Raw genomic sequence first — 22474 nt, 5'->3', positions numbered from 1 at the left:
CCCTACTAATCGGGAAAGGAACGTCCATTAAAGGCCAATTTTCAACGATACGAAATTGGACAAGAATTTTCCCTTGCAAATGCAACACGTAATGATATAATGCAAAGTAAATAATTAATGTAATTTAATGTTATGTACAGTAGAATGTCAATTGATGAAGAGATTCTTTTGCGATTTTACTTGAATAATGGAATCAACATTTTGTCAATTATATTGTTTAAACTTTTAAAGATAACTGCATCACTTGTAAGATATTCATGTTCAGATTTTTACACAATCAAATTTTTTAAAGTCATAAAAATGAAATAAAAAAATAAAGTAATTGACATGAGAAAATAAATATCAATTATATCATAAAAGTAGATATCAATTATGCTTCTTTATATTAGTGCATTAGAAAGTAATTTTACTGTCAACGGTCATACCGCGTTGTAAAGTACCAGTTCTCGTCTGATCACTGAAGTCAAGCAGCGCTGGGCACGGTCAGTACTTGGATGGGTGACCGCTTGGGAACACCGTGTGCTGTTGACACATTTTCTTTTTTATTATTTTTTACATAATAACGTCATAATAATTATCAATTTTACTTAAATAATGGAATCAACATTTTATCAATTACATTGTTGAAACTTTCAAAGATAACTGCATCACTTGTAAGATATTCATGTTCAGATTTTTACACAATCACATTTTTTAAAGTCATAAAAATGAAATAAAAAATAAAGTAATTGACATGAGAAAATAGATATCAATTATATCATAGAAGTAGATATCAATTATGCTTCTTTATATTAGTGCATTAGAAAGTAATTTTACTGTCAACGGTCATACCGCGTTGTAAAGTACCAGTTCTCGTCTGATCACTGAAGTCAAGCAGCGCTGGGCACGGTCAGTACTTGGATGGGTGACCGCTTGGGAACACCGTGTGCTGTTGACACATTTTCTTTTTTATTATTATTTTACATAATAACGTCATAATAATTATCAATCAATGTAGAATGCTTATTCCAAAACAAAATTCTTTTTCACACTGTAACATACGCAGGTGATAAATACTCAGATGAAACAACAAAATTTAATTAAACTTTTATTTTTATATCATATATATATATATATATATATATATATATATATATATATATATATATATTAATATATCAGATTGCGATCGTCGTTTTAAAATTTTGACACATGTTAATTCAAATTTCAGTTTTCTAAGCAATCAAGATAATTTTTTATTCTGTCAACGATGATTAGCAAATTTTTAAATTATAAAAACATTGTAGGGAGATGTATGATGTATTACAAAATTTTATTCATATAAAGAACATTAGAAATTTTTTCTTTCTCTCTATTAAGATTTCAAGTAAGAACTGCTTCTAAATAAAATATTCAAAAAGGTTAATGTCACATACACGGTATTTGTTGATAGTAATATTTTACTTTGTTATATGTGTACATATAAACTTGTATTAAAATTTAATTTAAATTAAATATAATTCGCAATGGAGAGATAATTCCTCCATTTTTTCTATTTCCTTTTATATTCCATTTTTTATTAAAAATGGAATTCCATTTTTCATTAATTATATTACATAATTTCTTAATAAACAATTTATGATCTTGATTTCGCTAGAATATGGAAAACGCCAGTATCAATGAGCAACCTTCCGACAAGACGACCGTCGATCCATCTGTCCAAGATAACGTTAATTTTGACGTCACACCATCACCTTCGATGACATCCACCGTCACTTACGAAGGACATTCTCCGTCATTAGCTTTAATGCAAACTTCCGCTGCCATTCCCAGTACACGTTCCGATACGGAGCAACATTATCAATTGGTCGGCAATATCAATGTTATCAATCAATTGTACGCAATATCTGTTTGAACAAAAATATTATTTGTCGACGTTATTTTATTCCTTAAAATGTCTGGATTTCTAATTAAAAAATCACACGTATTTAATCTCATATATGAATAATAAGTCAAAAGTTAATAAATTATTATTAATTAACGTAAATTATTACGTTATTCATAAAAGATTATTTAACAAAATTTCATGTAATTTTTAATTAGTTTTAAACAAATTTATGTTACAAATATATAATGCTACATCTTCTCTCTTTTGAAATTAGTTGCAAAGTAAACAGGTAAAGTTTGCAGGGAAGTTAATCAAGATATATTTTGCATCTGCTATACGGAAACTTACGATCTTTTGGCGGCAGGCTTGTCGGATGGTAACTTAAAGTTCTACAAAGTTAGTTCAGAGGAAAATATATTGACTCTATGCGATGCGGAAATGATGCAGAATCCGGCTCCAGTGACTGCCATAAAGCATCGACCGATCGACAGCTCACATCCCATCACGCATACTGTAATAGCAACTTGTAAGTATTTTGCATACCTGACTTTTTGTTTTATAAAGAACTTAAATTTATATAATTGTGAAGTTTACTCACGGTAAAAAAGAAAGTGAGAGATACTCAATTTTACATATTAAATATCATTTACATACGTAGATGCCAACGGCTGTGTTAAATGCTGGCATTATCCAACCGCGCAATGCATTTACACGATACGAGAAAGACGGCAGACACTTGGTTTAGCCTATCATCCTCATTTACCGAAATTTGTTACTGTCGGAGATGATACGAATCTGTACTTGTACGACGAAGAAACAAAGACGAGGGAAAGAATATTTCATGGAAGGTAATTATACCTGTTGAAAATATTCTGAAATGACAGCCTTTCATAAAGAAAGAGATTCCGCGTAAAATAATGATAAAAAAGTTTGATCTTATCCAAGGCATTTTATGTTTCGTACGCGTAGCGATTCACCGGATGTCATGGATGGTCATAAATCCAGAGTCTTCAGTGCTTGCTTCAATCCTAAATCCGTGCATGAGATAATAAGCGCTGGCTGGGATGACACCGTTCAGTTTTGGGACACCAGACAAGCTCATTCTCTCCGATTTATATCAGGTGTACATATGTGCGGTGACGGTCTAGATATCAGTAGAAATGGAAGAGAGGTTTATATTCAGAGATTTGTTGATTTTATATTCATTTCATGCTTCTTTTTCGATATAATGTATATTTTGTTAGAAAATTGACAAATTTATGTCAAATTATAGCGTAATATTGTGTATTAATAAATCTAGAAACAATTATGCGCTAAATAATTACATATTAACATAATTAACTGGTAATTTTATTACTATAACATTCTCTGCTATAAATATATATTTGCTAGAAATATTTACATAATATCTACAATTAAATGATTCTCTCTCCATAACAGATCCTTACTTGTTCATGGCAAAGGAACAATCCTTTGCAATTATGGGACTATGGTAGTGGCAAACTGATTATCAACTTGGAACCGGACAGTTATCCTTGTTTGTTATATACTGGAAAATATGTGACAAATTTGTACGTTGCATGCGGAGGCTGCGACACTGATCTCTTCAGGATCGTCGATTTGCGATCTCATTCGGTAAATTTAATAATATTTCATGCTATTTCAATATGAAAACATATATTGCTTCTAAAATTTTCTTATCGCAATGAGCTGATTGTTATTTATAGGGAATATGAGAGATGATAAATAAAAATGACATTTTAAAATGAGTGATCAGTATTATGACATTGTATCGGATTGTTAGAAATTTAATTTTAACTACAAAACTTGATATTTTAATTTAACAGAAAAATTAATTTTCTTTCCTCGAGTTTTAATATTTCAATTTAAGATATATGCAACATAATACGATATAGTCATTCATTAATTATAATCGCATTATAAAATTGTTTTTTTACAACAATGTTTTTTACAACAAAATATTTTTTACAACATATGTTCTTATTGTAAGATAATATTTTCATTTTATATATTTTCTTTTTTATAGACTATAGCTATGATCAAATATCTCAAGGGAGGCGTGTATAGTTTGGATATCGGCCCATTGGAAACGAGATATGCCAAACGAACGACTCTCCCAAAACTCGCTTTTTGTGCCGGAACAATGATTTTTGAGGTAGATGCTCAATTGACTACTTTATGAAATTTTTTTGATACAAAAATATACATTATTTTTTTTACAATTTATACAATATTCAATTCGTACGTCAAAACTTGAAAATGAGAAGTATATCTCATTATATATCTTTAATATAGCTGATTCACGATTATTACTAGTAAGATATTTGTAAATATCTAGTCTATATAAGATTTTTTGATACAAGATAAATGATTTTCTTTTGATATCCATACATAATCATAAAGAAAAAAATATTTTTTTAAACAAATTTCTGTAAAACTATATTAAAACTTTTATTAAAACTGAAATGATGCAGTTTTATAATCTATATAAAATAATCATAAATTTTGATTGATTTTTTTTCGCTTGATAAATAATATTTTCTTCTCTTTATGAATGAGCGAGTTTGAAATATGATATCACTATAATGTGTACATAATGCGTTATTAAAGATGAAATAAGATAACAAAAAATACAAAGAAAGAAATGATGATAATATTTAAATAAAATAAATCAATTATATCTCTTCCGTCTTCGGTAAATGTACGTTTTCGAAGAAAGTAGCACATGCGCTCTCAAGCAATAAACAATGTATTTTATTTGATACAAACTATAGTACAAAATTTATACAGAACAACATACGGTTTTATCATTTCTCATATGACAGCATTTCTCATATCGAACGAACGCACACACTTAAGCAAAACTTAAGAGACAAGGATTAGGGACGGTCAAAGGAACGGGATAGGGATAATCACTAAAACTGAGCACATCGATTTGTGACAATACAAACTTACTTGACACGAGCAAATCCATCGGTTGTTGAAGCGATTCAGTGTAGAAAAAGATCGCTCGCGCACAAACATGCTGAGAGAGCAGAAAGCGCATCGTTTTAATTCGCACCGAAGACGGCGACACGTCCTGTTTTATAACACTTATATAAATAAGACTTATCGTCGAACATTTATTTGGATTACATGGCAGTCATTGAAATCTTGCGCATTCAGCTAATGAAAAGGAACAACAAAAAAATCTATACATAAACAATTTAAATATACTCTAAATTGAACAATTTTGCTGGAGCATTCAAAAGTTTCTGAAATTTTATTTTCGCTTAATCGTAACTTTTGTAAAAACAGGACACGGTTGTCTCCGGCGAGATATCGCACAGAAAAAAATATCCTCCTTTTTTTCTAAATCGCATCCGATTGTACTTAACTTGTGTAAGTAGAATAATAGTTAATCTCTAGGTGCGACCCAACAGACCTATTCGGAAAACTACATGTTCCACATTTTTTGCCCGTATTTACAATCTGAACGATCAACGAGCCTAATTTGGTTGAAACGCGTGATATTTGTAATAAAATATATTTTTATATTACGATAAAATCGCGACGCGCGATCGCAAAGCGTCCCTTAGCAGCGGTCGCATTCGTCAAAGTACATCAGAGTATAAAATTGGTCGTCAATGCGGGTTTCTTTCATCAGGTTTTCGTCATCTAACTAAATTTCGCGCGACGCGGTAGAAATGTGTATGATTTACAAAATTAACGACGAGTCGATGATATGTGTTTAAAAAAATATTGTGACGTTTACAAAGATATAATCGCTCCAAGTCGATCGATGGAAAAGTGTACGCAGTGCATGCAAGCACTCATGTAAATCAACATATCTTTCCTTGTCATTTTATTGTACTTTTTTATGAGAGTTAATAGCGACATTTCCTGATGCACTATTGCGGCTGCATCGTCAGCCATTGAAAAGCATTACACGATCAATCAATCTCGGAATTAATCGAGATAAAGATTTATAATACGGGAATACAAAGAGCAAGAGTTAATAACAATTAATGAACGAGAAGAGGTACCTAATTCGCGAGAACAATGGTCGTTTCAACCCAAGACTCTCTAAATTGGATCACGAACAGCGAAGAGATCCAAATTCGTATACGCGCATAGATCGTAAGTTAAATGTGAGATGGGTCGATGAAAATCTAGTAAGGTCTGATCTTTTATTGAAATCGTAATCTTCGCGTTGCAACATATATCACACATTTCAGGAGATAAAGTAATATACGTAACTCTAAATTATTATTTTACACTTTAAGAGAAATCTCTTTCTAATTCACTTATTACAACATTGCTATTTCTTCGATTGACTAAATTTCACATAGTTCCATGATCATGCAAAATATGGCCGTTGACAAAAGATCAGGAGGAATCATTTTTCGGGAACGATTGAATTCGTGAATTTTGGTACCCCCTTTTTCTTCAATCACATTCGTACTTTCGAAAACAATCGCTCAACAAAAAACACACTTCGCTACATCGTGCGTTGTCACACACAATGTGCATCTCGCACTCTCTAATCACGTTATCACCTATAAATTACTAATAGTGGCTTAATATTACATTATCTCGAGGTCTCGTCGTATATAACTTTTATCCCGTTACGACAAAATCGCTTCGCAAATCAAAGATTTATCGTCTCTCGAAGTAACTTTAAATTCGTAAAAAAAAAGAGAGAAAAAAAGATCAAGAAAACGAAGCAGAAGAAAGGTCAGCGTGTGCCTGAGGCTCAGACCTTACATTCACAGCCTGACTGAGCACTCGGCTCTTTTTCTCTTCTTTTGCGGACCAAAACCCGCTCCGCTTTTCACGTTAAGTCATCATATCGCATAATATACTTTTCATTCTTAACGCACGTTTGATTCCGAGCCCATTAACTTACGACGAAGTGATAAAGGAATAACGATTATATCTCTCTTCCTTAATTTAACGTTGACCTCCTTCTCAACGCGCAGCCTCGTAATTGTTGCATTTCCAAGCTTAAAATAATTGAACTAACGTCAAGCCAAGTTATACATATATATAATATATAATATATATATATATATATATATATATATATATATATATACACATACATACATACATACACACACATACATACACATATACATAAATATATATACATATATACATACATACACATACATATATATTTATATACATATGTTGGCGAGAAGGAACATAAAGTGCCTGTCGTTGTTTCGTAGTAAAAGATCCTATAACGCTTACGTGAAATTATCGTTTTATAAATAATAAGTTACATTACCGAAATGACAAGATCGTTCTTCTCGATAAATGAAACGATTGACAAACAATCGCAGCGATGATGATGAAAGAGAGAGAGAAAGAGAAAAAAAAAAGATCTATTCTTAGAACAATTGGGGCGACCATTTTAGCTTCGAAATTTTCTGATTTTCATCGCCAATAAGAAGAGATCACACACGATTTTATCGTCACGATAACATACCCATGCATTATTCACAGAGGTATCTTCATTTCGAATTATCCGTTGCACTCGCGTTTCGTCTAAGAATTCGACATACGCAAAATAAATCGTCTAATCACTTTTACATGGTGTTGTAAACAGGACTGCTATGCCTAGGCCTGACTTGTAGCCTAGCGAGGGGATGAGTTCTACCATGCTGCTGTTGCTTCTTGCTAGCTGCCTTTGCCACCACGCTGGCCACAACCACGCTAGGTGACGGTACCGCTGGCGGTCTACCGGGTGCTTCCGGCGCCTCGTTAAACAGAGGCGCCGAGTGGTTATTGATCATAATTGGCGCTGATCTTCTTGAAAATTCAGGGGCGATTTTCGATTTTGCTGGCGGATGCACCTCCATAGTGTCCCAATCTTTGTCTTTGTGCGCGCGTAACTGCACGTCCGATGAACTTTTCCTGGACTCTGGCTTCGCGACCTCGTACTTTCCCACTAGTACTCGGACGGAGAGATCCTCCGATGTACTATCCTGCGACGATAACGGTGGCGTAGTTTCGTTTCTTCTTGTCTGCTTGTTGTCTTTGGTTTCACCGACGCTGGACGACGACTGGATCTTAGATTCGTTATGCGGGATCACCGGTGACGAGGGCAAGCTCCGAATCTTCACGTCCCTTTTTGGTCGTGCGGACAGTGACGCGTTTTCGCCTTCACACATGTTGTTCTCGGGGCTCCTTTCTAGCTTAGTCGACTTTGCCTCGAATTCCTTTTTCAGATTTTTTACTATACCAGATGTGCTACGTGGACACTCGGCTTCTGGCGAATCGTCCACGGAGAGGCAGCGCTTACTGAACACGGACTTGTTGCACAGATTTTCCAAGACCATTTTGTGATGTTTCACGGAAGGACATTGAGGAGTATTGACGACGCACGGACTGGACGTTTCGCTTTCCGATCTGCACGATCTCAGGGACAGTGGCAGGTCGGATTCGGAGGATAAAGAGGACGGTGCAGGGGCGCTCGTAGATAATCTTCCGATTTGACGTATGGACGTAAGGGAGATGTCAATGCCTACCGGACTAGGCGAATCTCTATTTGTTTCTACTTTAAGATTGTATTCTTGACTGGGCGACGAATCTCTTCTTCGCGTCGGTGACGGCGACGGCATATGATGCAATAGCATCGGATTGTACGTTTCGACCGCAACCGCATCCATGTCAGCGGTCAACCTGTCATTCTTATCGTCCGCGGACGTCGAATTTTGTGTGCATACGCGTTTCACCCCGCCCACAGTCGTGCCCTCTTCTAGTTTTTGCTTAGTGCGCTTTACTGTACCCGGATGCCAGGGTATCTCCTCCTTATCATATGGGAATAGACCGCTGGATCCGAGTAAATCGGATGGCCGCATGTCGTAAGAGCCCCAGGAACTGTTCCTCGACGGTAAGGTAGCCCACGAACTATGCACTGAATTATTGTCGAGAACCACCGCACTGTCGTAACTACTCCAGGAACTTTGTCTGCTTGGAGATTCCCTTGTGACAGGAAGCTCACCCCGTCTCTCTTCGCGATCAAACACTCGATCCAGTTGAGCGCTAAATGGATCACCGTCCTTTTTAGTCTTCTTTCCCAAACTATCGGGACACGTCGACGATGTCGTCGTATCCGTTGCCACACTCGCGATACATTCACTCTCCACACTCACATCTCCGACAATTTTATTGTCATTACACGAATCCACACATGTTGCATCCGCAGACGCAGTCCAGACTAGACATTCACTATTATCGTTGATCTCGGTGGACTCCTGGTTCGTCTCTTCTTTTCTCTCCTTCTGTTCTTCAGGATCCCAAACTTCTTCTCTAGAAGGCCTTCTGTTCGCAACAGAAACTGTGCTCTCTTGCGTTTCCTGCGATTGCTCGCAATGCGAGTGACCATTCTCGATTGGTTTCGCGTTGTCCTCCGCAATTGAGCTCTGAGGCAGAGATCTCGCGTCCGAGTCGGATCCCGGTGATGACGGTTTACTGCTGGCCGCTTCAAATTGATTGGTTAGATTGAGTACTAAACCCTTCCTCTTCTGTCCCTGAGTTTCCAATTTATTAATTCTATTTTTTACGCTAGGTGGTGTTGTGCCAGGGGTGGGAGCGGGGTCTAGGTGCATTATTTTATTCTGCGACACGCTGTAAGATTGTCCATTGTCGCAGGGCATTAGAACGTTGCGAGCCTCTTGTTCTATTGCCGGTTTTTGATTCGAGCCACGGAGCAGATCCTCCCGTGTGACTTCCGCGTTCCCTGTCTTGTCGATACTTTCCAACGACTGCGATAAAGGAACTGCAACATTACATAATAAACGATGAAAACGCTTGTTTCTATATAAATAAATAATATTCTGTACATTTTCCGCATACATTTTTAACTGCATTTTACTTCAATTATAAAGTACATGAGCAATTGGAAGGTTTTTATCATTACAATTCGCATAAATAATAGAAAAATACTAGTTTTATAAAATTTACACATTGTCAATAATTATCGATAGATTGACAATGTCATGTTTGGCGATAACAAGCTCTATGATTAAGCATTGACATCAAACATTAATAAGATAATAATTTTGCATTGCCGTTCAAAAACTCGTTAAAAAGAAGCGAAACTGGTTAAAGATATATAGGATAGAAAAAAATCTTACTTACCGGAAGGCAACATATTTTCGGCGACTTTGACATTCGGTGACCAACTCTTTGGTCTCTGGCTACTCTTCTTCAACTCTGAACCTGAAATCTCCCGCATATTGTTCTCTATATTATCCGATTTTTCCTCCTTTTTTGACTGATTCTTCGCGGACGTGGGAGATTTCAGATTCGTGTCGGACTTGGACCTCTGAAGTTTCTCCTTGTTCTTCATCGCATCTAAAATACCTTGGTACGTTTCCAACTGCAGGAGGAAGCTGTTGTTGGGCTTGATACAATTGCGCTTCTCCTTGACGTGTTTCCATGCCTGGGAGAAATCCCAGTTGTATGCCTTCATCGCGTAAGCTATCACAACGGAAGCAGATCGGGACACTCCCATCTTGCAGTGCACCAACACCTTGGACCCCTCCATCTTCGCCTTGGTGATGTACTTGAATGTGTTATCCCAGTGTTTCAGCAAGTCCGTTTTCTCATCGTCGTACACACGTACATTTAGATAAGTGAACATGCCCGGGAAGAAGTTATCAATTTCCCGAGTAACGTTCAAAATATGCCTTACACTGAAATTAAAAGATACTAATTAGAGTTAAGTTTAGTACATAGTACAACAAGATGATACATTTTGAATGAGAGAGATAGTTTTCGATAATATACACAATTCACACAAAGTTTTCCAGATATTGGAAATAACGATTATATATAAAGATACATCTATATAATGATTCTTTCAAGTGAAATACCGAGTCTATATATAATGTTTAAAAGTGGAACTTGGTTTAAATTCTAATTACATAAAAAATCGATCGTTGACCGAATTAAAATATATAGACCGTTATACACAAGATTAGAAATGGCTATCAAATTTGCATACGATACGAAAATATGCAAGAAATATCTCGCAATGCGATCGAACGTACCCATTTTTCTGAAGTTCCTCTAAATTGCTGGCGTTCCACTCGCTCCCGAGATAAACGTGATCAAATATCTCAGTTGGCGCATCCATTTGACCTAGTATAGTGAGCATCTCTTGATCGATAAACGGCTTAAATTCTCCGAGATCCATATCAAGATCTTCTTCCAGTCGGCCTCTAATATACTTGGAGGTAACTTCATCGAGATCCACGGACATCATAATTTCCTTCAACGTCGATCGAATCACGCGCTCGGTCTCCTCTCTCTCCCTAGGCCTAAAATAAACATTTTTATTGATATACTATGAATAAATTACTTATATAGACAAAATATATTAAATACATAGGACAACAAATCGGCAAACTATCAATGATTATTTTATTTCTCGCATATTTTAATACAAAGTAATATAAATCTTCTTTTCTAATTGTGAGCATTTTTATAATTCTATATAGGTAACTTTGAAAAATTTATATGAAATTATTTACTGGTTTAAGATGGACTCGTAAACGTAAAAAATTAAGAAAGAAGAATTAGCAGAAGATTTTGCGAATATATAATACGTATATCAGTTTCCCGGATGTATGTTCCAAGATTTCATAATATTGGAATCCAATAGGAATGACCTAATGTTGTTTCGAAATGTTAATTCGAGAAAGGATGAACAGACGTAGAAACTGGAAATAATTGAAGGACGGCTATAAAGTTACGCTCCACTTGTATCGCACGCGACTCGAAGCGGTTGCATAGACAGCCAGAAAGGACGCATCGACGAACTACCGAGTCTGGCACGGAACCAAGTTAAATTCACGATAGTCAGCTGTTTCTCGACGAAGGAAGAGTCGTTTTATACGTATATTCCTCGTCGATCAAAATTTCGTCCGAACGCAAATGAATCGGGGACGCCAGCTAAATCGAACGTCCGCGAAATCGTCCGACGAGAAGGCAACGCGCGACTGCTTCCAAGAAACGCAGGCTTTCCGCGCGCGATCTATTATCTGGCTGTTGGCCAGGGTTGGAGTTTCGTCTGCGAAGGTCCGTGATAAGAGTTCGACTCACTTGGTGCGAACGCTATCCGGTGACGGCGGTCTCTTGGACTCCAGATTGTCCATGGCGTGCCATTCGTTGAGGCACGACCGATCGCTCTCGATCCGTTGCTCATAGTAACTGACCCAGTCGTGAGACAGTCCACCTAGAAAATAGTTTTGCTCGCGTGCCTTACCGGACACCTTATGCAACGTCTGCAAGGCCGACCTGGAAAACGAAAAAATGAGAACATTAGAAGAATTTTCTGAAAAGAGATTAAAATAAAAAAAAAACTTTGGCTTGCGGAGGGCTCGTGTTGTTTATTCGCTTCTCGACCTCGTTTTCCCCTAGGGTCCCTCTATTATGTTTTTTGCTAGAATAACCGAATTATCGATGCTGCGGTTTTACAACTGCTACAACGTGACGTTTCGCAAGCGTGAAGAAGCGAATCTATCTATCAGCGAGGTCTTTGAAGATCGACGGAAAGTTATCATCATCTGCGAGAACAAAGAAAGCACGTGTACTTTCTAAAGTATGAGCTGACGGTTTATACAAGAAATATCTTTGTGTTCCGGATTTCGTTAGACAGCGAGAGTCAATCTTGCGCATCGCGAGATACGTACCCCTAGGAAAATTACCGTAAGTAGTAACTTTCCCATTCGCCCCCGTTCTATTCCGAGACTAAGCGATGATTCTCACGACGTAATGTTCGCTGCGTAAGGAAGCGAGCAAAAAATATTAGCCAATTGCTTGAGAATAGGGACGCAACGATGTCTCGCTTTAAATCTTTTCAAAGTGCGAGGTGCAATCTCCATCGCGACGGAAAGACTTCAAGTTTAATGTAATTTTTAATATACGATTATCATTTTTGAAAAATGACGCATAAATAAAACCTTAAGAAACTTTTGTCGGGGGAAATAGAGGCTGTGCACGCGATCCCTGATGTCGAGATTACTGCGTTGCAAATTTAAATTGCGACATTTGCTAAATGATCTGTTGGTAGAGACTGGTTGTAGAGACTCATATACATACATGATGTCATCGATATAGTTCGCTGAGCATCGCGTTGAAACGCTCATTGCTTCGTTCTAATAAAACAGATAATAATAACAGATAATAAGATAAATCTTACAATGCTATCGCAGCGAGACGTATGTAAAGTAATATAAGACGTAAATAACATGAAAGAAAGTTTCACGATTCGTTCGTTTTTACTTTCCTCTAACAAATTGTATTCAAAATATGAAAAAAAGTGATCAAAAAATTGCGCGATTATGAAAATTCAATGCACAAAGATAGATATTTCAGACTTTCAGGTAAATATTTTTTTCTACTTTTATTTTTAAAAGTAGATACGTGTACTTTTGCTTCGTTTCCATTTTTTAAACTTGGCCGCGTTCGCTAACTAGTTTCCTGGTTTTAGATTGATATACATATAAATCAGTTCAATCGTTTCCTCTAGATGAGGAAAAGGATATCCTGATAAATATTATCTCCGCCTTGTTTATTCTACACCTATCAATCAGACTTGTTACTCATATAAATTTTATTACATAAATTGAAAAATGCGATAAATTTTATTGACCATTTATACATCATTAAGATTTTCCATTTAAATTTTTGCTGATTTCTAATGTTTTATGTATATACTTTTACAAATTTAATAAATGAAAGTTTATGCAAATTTTTGCGGTTTTTCGCAAAAATTTGTATAAAAACTGCGATAGTCCTATGTTAAAAAAGATTCTGATTTATGATGACGATCTTTACATTTTATTTATGCATATTTAACAATGCTATTAAAATTAAAGGTTTCGAAATAAAAATTAAAACAAATTTTAAAAAATTAAAACGACAAAAAAATAAAATATAAAAAGTAATTTTAGTTTTCAAACAAATAATCTTTCCTGTTTGGTCACATTAGATAAATTTGATATACATTTATACATGTTACTATTAATTTCTTTACATGTATATATAATGAAATGAAACTAAAAATGAAGTACAATCTTTCCTTATTTATTATTTGCGAATGCAGAAAAATCGATGACTTTTCATCTATCCCCGATTGATTATTTTTCATTCATTTCGCGAGAATCTCTTCAAGATTCAAGTTCGTGTACAATTTTTCTCTCTTTTCCGTCTTGTTACAACGTGAGAAACCACTTGACAAATATTTCCGATGACATTTCGCAATCGTCCGAGAAACGAAGAAATCTCGAACGTTGTTATCGTCAGCACTCGACCATGACAGTGCCGCCACATAAGAAGAAAGCGTGATCGAGGATATCCCCCTTTGCCACGTCGAACAATAAGTCAACAGTGTTCTCGAGAGAATCATCGGAACGTAAACCCTACGGAACGCCGATTATCCTTGCTTCACGCAGTTGGAGGTCTTCTTAGTGATCTTCGCTCTATTCCCATAATTACGATATCGGCCTTTCATTTTTGAAGAACGAATTGTGATAAGAAGCTTAACCGAGTGTCGGACACAATTGTTATGATTAAAAATATAACAATTTGTAAAAGGTGCAATATTCGAAAATCATAAAGGGAACAGAAATTTGATGTTTTCATCTTAAACTCCATCTCTTGATTCAGTTCCGCTCAAATTCCACACGCAGATCAACTTTTTAATCATACTTGTAGCAATTAGATAGAAATCTCTATTTGAAAATAAATGATAACAAAATAATAAAAAAGAAATCATAAAATAAAGAAATAATTTTGAAATAATTTAACATAAAATATAATATGGATATTTAAAAAAAATATAACTACGTATATATATAACTATACATTTTTCTAAAATGTATACTTCAATTAAAACCTGAAGCTGCAGATCTTTTATTTTTGTATTCCTCATTCTTGATTCAAGAGAATAAATAGATAACGAAGAGGATATATATATATATATTAGAATTCAATTCAGAAATACACTTGAGCACGCTATCACAAGAATTTACGCTTCTAGAGGTTCTCGCGTACAAAAGAAGATAGTTGAAGACCGCCGTAGAAACTAAAGCTATAAAGTTCCAAGGATTCCAACATCCAGGAAGTCTGCCGGTTTCGCGGATTGCTATCGGGAAAGCTGGTCATAGGCTTGCTGCTAGAAAACCGCTATGAACGTACAATGGACGCTAACTCTCAATAGCGACCACGGGATTCATCATCGAGACGTCATACGCATATATGAAGAGTATTATAACATCTAATAAAATATAATATTTCTGAAAGATGTCACATATAGAATATCAATTTTAAAAAATTAAATTTTTCAATATAATTCAATGTGCACGAGAAGAAAGATACTTTAAAATATTGATTATTCAATTTTCCGAAATAAGATTTCTATACTTTCCCATAAAAGACAAAAACTTAATATTATTTATATACCTATATGCTCAATTATTTTTTCGTGAAAACAATCCTCTATTCGATGAACGCATTAAATCAAATAGAAAATATGATAATATTAATTATTAATGTAGTTATAAAATTGCAAATGAAGAGTAACGGCATACACTGGTTGTAAGTTACAATCGTGACGCTAAATATATGTTGGAAATACCAGTCACGTAAGAGGAAGTAGTCAAGAAATAAAGACATATAAGAAGAATTTAAGTGAGTATGCAAAGTATCCATATTTTACAAATACGAAGATTTTTCTTCTACGGCACATAGATAATTGACATCGGTCGAAGGTAAGATTTTTTTGTACAGACATCTGTCTGATTTCTATGCGTCATATCTACGAGACGTTATGAATCAATAGAATAAAACGGAATATGTGGATACATATATGTATGTGGATACATATAAATGGAATACATATATATGATATATATATATTTTTTTTGTCAATATAAATTTCGAAAAAATCAAGATTTCTCCTTATTGAAAATTTAATATAAGATATATTAATTATCTTTCGCATAATTCTTTATTTCCGATAGTAAGCACAATAACATTAAGCAAGTCTTAATTAAAAATTTAGTTGAAATAATTTATTTGTAATAAAAAATAATAAAAAAATTAAAATAATTATATTTGCAATAGTTTTTTAAAATTCTTTAATTTCTAATGATTTCTAATTTGCATTAACTAGTCTATGATGTGCCCAGACATTAAATTCTTGGATTTTATAGTTTAAATACATTTAAATATAGTTTTGCGATACGCGATATTCGCGGATATTCAGTGTCCATTTTCGTGAAGCGATCAATAAATCGATCAGTGAATTATAAACGCATATTGAAATTTAGGTCGATGTAACAGGAGAATTTAGTATTTTTTTCACAAATCTCGCGTTGCCACATAATACTTTGTCTAGGCTTTGATCTACGATTTATTCATGAATGATGACGAAACACGCATTGTATATCTCGTAATTTTATCTGCTCTACCGATCGCGAAGCCGCATTATTAAGAAACTTCTGGGAGGGAGGAACTGCTTGGCCTTTTGATACCTTGACCTTCCTTAGGTAGCCGTATGAGTAATAAATTTCATTTCAAAGTTCTTGCAATGTTTCAAGCGAAGGAGATAACCGTCAGGCCTTGCAATTTCTTTAACCTTTAAAGGGCAGATCAATTTCGTTAAGGGTCGGCAATACCTGTGTCCGGCATCTTGGATTACGGTCCAGAGATGAGAGAATTCACACAAATAATTCTTGCCATTTATAAAATGCGCACGTATGTACTTGTATGTTCCAATTGAAGTAGTCTTATAAATTTATTAATAAATAATGTTCATTTATACAAACATAAATGCAAATGTACAAAAAAAGATGCAAAAAAACATCGATTATTAATAACATAGTAATCGTTTTCGAGTATTCCGTTAAATGAAATGTTAATCTTTCAAATGTATTCTTACCCATGTTCAATCTTAATAATAAAATTTGATCTCGTATATTTGATCGATCTTAATTATAAAATTTGTAAATCTTCTTGTGACTTTTACTTTATAATTCAAAATTTCAAGATAAAAAAACATAATTATTAATTTTTAATTTTCGAAATTTGATTTAAAGTGTACAAAAAAAAAATTAAGAGACATTAGATTTCTAAATATTGCTCGAGTCACTCGCGTCATTTCTACAATTTCACTGACTCGCTGAAAAATTTAAATTCTTTGGCGACGAATGTTTAGGGAAAACGCGTGCCACTTTCTTAAGCGTAGTAAACACCATGCAAGAAATTGTTGCCGTTCCGCATCGACTCGGCAACGATTAGATAAGACCACTTCCGTTTTCTTGACGGTGCGTAAGAAACCGAGAGAGTTGCTACTCGTAGGAAAGATGTGTGTACGCGTATGTCTTTACGCGTCAATTAACGTCTAGAAAAATTTTACGCAACGAGCGATGATCATCGACGGGAGCCGTCAGGATACTATAATTAAACTTTTACGTAATGGCCACCTTTGAATCTACGAGCAAGAGAACCAATAAGAGCGGCGGGTTAACGCACCGAAAATATATGGCCTGAATCTTTTCAAGGATAACACTCTGTACTCATCATAAATATATAGAATTTTCATATACGTCTTATGTAAGCGATTTTTCTAATTAAACGACACTTTCTATATATTTTTAAGTCGTAAGAAATGATGAGTACATTTTAAATTAAGAAAAGTCATACTATTATATAAAAATCTAAGTTGTCGAAAGAACTCGTGAGATTCATTACCTCGTTAAAACATAACATTCCCAATCGTAGTCAAATAATGTCTTAAAATTATCTTGATGAGAATTTGATAAATCCGCACTTGTCATTTCAAAATTAAAATTAATAACAACGAGAAAAATATAATATCCATGCATTTGTACTTGCTATTTATACATTTGCAAGAGCTACACGCATCTGTGCGATTACATTTTATATTCCACAATAATACTGTTTTTATCATCTTTTACCAACTTTTAAAATTTTCCACAATTATTATATTTAAATTGCACTTTTATTAAAAAAGAATTCGAGATTAATGTTTCCCACGGTCGTTGAAACAACCGAGAATTGTGACCCGGTCTAAGATGCGAGAGCTTTTACACGATCACCCGGCGAGAAGAACAGCGGGAGGCAGACTGAGCCTCTAGGCATGACATGATCGTTAATTGTAATGAGTCGCGTCATCGGTGGAACATAAATGGAACGGTTGGTGAAACGTCTGTTACAGACCCATCGCATAGTCCCGAATCCCACTTGATGTCATCGCTAACACGCTGACATTCGATTAATCGATCTTGATCGGGGACACATTATGACCTACTAAATAAAACTAATTAAAAACTAAAAAGAGAGCTGGGTTTGACGTAAACTAGACTAACGTAAAATACATTTTAAGATTATCCTCTAATCATCCTCTTTTTTAATAATAAAGTTATATTGCTAATTTAAATACAGAAAAATAAGTGTATGTTTGTGTGTCAAGTAGCTGGTAGAGAGATATTTAAATTGCTGAATGTTTGAGATGCATGTTCATCTCGCATAAAAGTCAAAAAAAGATGTCTCGTCTCCAGCTTGTCATCGCGCAAATCATAGAGATAACATAGCCAATTATACAGGATGAATAATTGCATACAAGAAACGCGTATGTATGTTTCATGTATTCCACAGCTAAGTGTGTAATGTAAAATGTTCCTACGCAGGTATTTGAATAATATACTGCGACGTTATAATGCGTGAAAAGTTAGTAGTACGATCGAAAATAAAATATGTATATTTAATCATTACTATACACAATGATATATTTATTGATTAAACAATTATTCGGAAAATATATAACCAGAATATGCATAGATTATAATTTTTCAGAATCAAACTGTTTCCGGAAAAATATTAAATACTTGAAAATCCAAATCTGGTTTGTTGATCAAAATACAATTTTATTGCGTGCTACTGTATTGTCATTTTGTACGTTAAAATGATTTCCTAAGTGAATTGTCATCTGGATGCGTGCCAAGACAGTCCGAAGAATGCGAAATCAAGCAAAAGAGAAAGCTCGAAGATAAATCGTCTATGGGTGAACAAGAGAATTGCACGCATAACACGTACTTCCCTAACGAAACCCGAAATAATTGAGTGAAAACGTCGTGCATTTTTCCGTAAATGTTTTGTCATTCAAAAATACTCTCGATTAAAACTGCACGATAAGAGATGATGCAATTTTATAATTAGACCAAACAAAATTAAAATCATACAAATCTGTCAAAACTGTATCTCAATTAAATCAATTGTTTGAGAAAACAAATCAGTCAAGAATATTTCGAGAAATACGATATTCCCAACGTTGCATCTTCCCCCTTTATAGTTAAATTTAAGAATTAAATTATTTTCAATAGGGGTATATGGTACATGTAAATATGATGTATAAGTATATATTATGCACGAGTAAAAATTTCTAAAATAATTCTTTGCAAAAAATTATAGATATTTCAGACAAGCAAGTTCCATCTTTTATTTTGCTTCTGCGTCCATCACAGCAAGTAAGTTTCATAAATTTTTCCTAGTAATTTTCTAACCGTGAATTTTTTCCGACATTTCTTCCATGTTTCTAACTTTTAAAATTCTTTAATATTTTTCTTTTTACATTTGCAGCAATCTCATCTCTAAAAATTCAATATACTTGTAATCGAAAAAATAAGTAACGTGTAAGTCTATATTAATTTACTTAACAAGATTTCCAAGCATTGGGAAAGATTTAATTTTAAGTATGGATAGCCCTTCTCTTTTTTTCGAAATTCCTAATAATCCACAGAAATAGATAGAATAAAAAAGTGTTATATAAAAAGTACAGGATATCAGCGTATTCTCAATCGCTTCGACCTTGTCGAGTTATTCTTGTCAAGGTCGTAGAATTGCCCCTACGAGGCTCAGACAGACGCGTCTCGTTTCCTTTGTACGCAATACGTAGCACCCTGTACTAAGCCCCTGTCGAGGGTTCGCAAGGCCACTCAGTTTCCCCGATTTGGAACAAAATTCGCTCGCAAAAACACGCTGTCTGATGCGCGTTGGCCAACCGTTCGTTGACAAATGCCTATCATTATTCCGGAATTTGCCTTGTCATCGCAGTAAAGAAAGATTTTGCTCAATCCTGATATATGCAATATACGGAATCACTTTTACGAATCGTATTTATACGTTAAATATGTTTGATTAATATTATTTACAAATTAATCTAAAAATTATATAATTAATTAAAAAACTAATAAATGTTTTAAAATAATTTTAAAACACGCAACTGTCACAAAATTGAACGAGTTTTGGTTTCTGAATATCAAATGTTTCTTTATATGTTCGTAAAGAAAATAATTATAGAGAATAAATATGAACAATTAATAATAAATCTTAAAATGTGTTGCAAAATAATATAATATATTAAAGAGAAACGTTAGCAATTTTTGCCATAAAATTCTCAATAAGCTTTTTGTTCACTCAAATAATATAAAATCGCAATAAAAAAAACTCGACTGATTCGCAAATAATGCAATGATATTCGAGAATGGAACAATGAAGGGAGTCTGCTTATCGCGAAACGCAGATGTAGCTCGCCGCAAAAGCAGCAAAGATGCACCTGCTGCTTCTTTCTCCGTGTTTGACCAGTTTTCAAAGGCACCATGTATTATTTAAAAGCGTTGCGAGCGCAAGATACAAAAAATTTTTCTACAAATAATTTTCTTTATAAACAAAGTTATCATGTGACATATAATATTATTATTATATATTATTTCGAACAAAGTTAAAAACAGTGAAAACTGATCCGATATCCTATGCGAGTTACATAACAATATCAAAAAAGTGTAACAAGTCATCAGTCGATCCCTGATCAAAATTTTAATTACTCTTAAAAATTTATCTTTAGCAAATATTTTTTAAAGCACATTGAAAAGCATTTAAAAATCCCTACATTATTCGAACGTCACGCCAAGATGGATCGCGAATGGCAAATGCATATCTGATTTAATATCGCGATAATGATTAATTTTCTTTTGAAATTTACTATGGTCTAGAGAATAAAGACGGATGTCAAGAAGACAATATATCACGTTTGCCTATATGTGAAACTCGTTTAGCATCGAGAAAGATTTACTTGCCAAATCGTATCTGACATTGCTGATTAATGATGTTCTAAATCGCATATCGCGATTTGGCTGATAACAAGAGATAACAGAGCACTTATCAATCGCACATCGGTTGGCCATTGATTTTGGCAAAAAAATAGGCTTATCATTTATTTTAATTATAAATAAATTCAAATGGATGTTGCATATTCGCCGATAAATTTTTTCAGTTTAATCGACTTGATGATAAAGCTCTTCCTCTCTTTCTCGGAGAAAATTTATTTGAAAAAGTTGAAATATTCCTTGCTCTTTTATACATATTTAATTATTAAAATATTATTTGCATTTTCGAAACAAGTTTTTTATTAAGCTGCTTTCAATCATTTATAATTCAGAATTATAGAATCGCAGCATCTTTCCGTTGAAAGAAAAAGCTTGATTAAAGTTGATTTAAGAATGCAAAATAATTTTGAGCATCTTATATATATATAAAAAAACAGTTAAATAATAGATATCAACGACAATGACTGACAACGACTTTAAAAGTCAGTATGCAGAAATATCCTCCGGAATGTAACTGCGCATCGTAAAACGTTTCGAGAATAGCATTACCCGCATCCAGAACGAAGAAAGTGTCGTAAAGAGAGGACGTTTATTCGCTCGACTTCTGTTACGGGCCTATTATTCTTGTTTTGCGGTTAGGATGGCCCAAAGATCTTTACAAGAATCTTTACGTCGCGCAAAAGTGGAACAATCGTTGCAGAAATCTTTGTGTGTAACCGCTTTCTGGCCTTCTTCCGCGAGATGTCTACGAGGGCTATCGCGAAAGTTACCGACGACAGCAAATCCATTTCGGCATTGTCAGCTTGCACTATTTATTACGACAAAAACGGACACAGACAACATGCATGGAAGTGAGACTGTGATTATTCCGAACAAATAAGGCGTTATATGTCTTATATCGAATATATGGAGCATGAGCACTCTACGATTGCTCGAAATTGGAAAGCGAATCGCCAGCGATCGGATCAAGATCATCAATACGAGGTAACATGTGTTTGCGATTTTAGATAAGTGATATAGAAAAGTTGCGGTTATCGATTTATATTTTTATATCCGCGCACGCGATAATCTTTCCTGCGATGTATCATCACTATCGGAATAATTCATTAATTTCCACGATCGAGAGATGGCGATGAAACGCTTTTGAAGAAAGTATTGTGATGAATCTCAACATATATATTTTTCGAAAATATCTATAATAGAAAGCCGGGAAATTGTACGAATTTATCGCGCTTTCAAATCCAGCATAAGTATACGATTCAAGTAAATACATGTAAAATGAAATTTACTGACTCAGAAAAAAATATTTTACAATTTAATGAAAAAAAAAATTAAAAAAGCAAATGACTGATGCTTTTAATTGGGAAAGAATTAATTTTTCATATTCAATTGTCGA

At 34.4% G+C, this 22474-nt stretch overlaps 2 protein-coding genes and 2 non-coding genes across 7 annotated transcripts in view; 3 read left to right on the top strand and 1 right to left on the bottom strand.

Annotated features, from left to right (window-relative positions):
- Positions 1-411: 411 nt before the first annotated feature.
- LOC112637661 lies at positions 412-531 on the top strand. The gene has a single exon (XR_003122664.1). It is a non-coding gene; the product is annotated as a 5S ribosomal RNA (ribosomal RNA).
- Positions 532-817: 286 nt separating this feature from the next.
- On the top strand, positions 818-937 carry LOC112637660. Its single transcript, XR_003122663.1, has one exon. It is a non-coding gene; the product is annotated as a 5S ribosomal RNA (ribosomal RNA).
- Positions 938-1797: 860 nt separating this feature from the next.
- On the top strand, positions 1798-4225 carry LOC105256119 (uncharacterized WD repeat-containing protein alr2800). Its single transcript, XM_020029043.2, has 6 exons — positions 1798-1875; positions 2157-2393; positions 2526-2715; positions 2837-3038; positions 3308-3502; positions 3915-4225. Exons 1-6 carry the CDS (start codon positions 1860-1862, stop codon positions 4068-4070), a joined length of 996 nt encoding a protein of 331 aa, XP_019884602.2. The 5' UTR covers positions 1798-1859; the 3' UTR covers positions 4071-4225.
- A 2827-nt stretch (positions 4226-7052) lies between these two features.
- The window catches only part of LOC105256121 (protein phosphatase Slingshot homolog), a 99173-nt gene continuing 83751 nt past the window's right edge, over positions 7053-22474 (bottom strand). For all 4 annotated transcript variants that reach the window (XM_011265800.3, XM_011265799.3, XM_011265801.3 and 1 more), the window contains 4 exons: positions 11990-12184; positions 10936-11205; positions 10022-10578; positions 7053-9659 (listed from right to left, as the gene is read on the bottom strand). In XM_011265800.3, the coding sequence (XP_011264102.2) occupies positions 7465-9659; positions 10022-10578; positions 10936-11205; positions 11990-12184 (3217 nt within the window). In that variant the 3' untranslated portion in view covers positions 7053-7464. The remainder of the gene's footprint in view (positions 9660-10021; positions 10579-10935; positions 11206-11989; positions 12185-22474) is intronic.

The sequence above is a fragment of the Camponotus floridanus genome, unplaced genomic scaffold (genome assembly GCF_003227725.1).
Source record: "Camponotus floridanus strain SB8 unplaced genomic scaffold, Cflo_v7.5 scaffold19, whole genome shotgun sequence".
NCBI classification, from domain to species: Eukaryota; Metazoa; Arthropoda; class Insecta; order Hymenoptera; family Formicidae; genus Camponotus; species Camponotus floridanus.
Note: the sequence above shows the minus strand (reverse complement) of the source record. Positions and strands in the feature narration are given on the sequence as shown.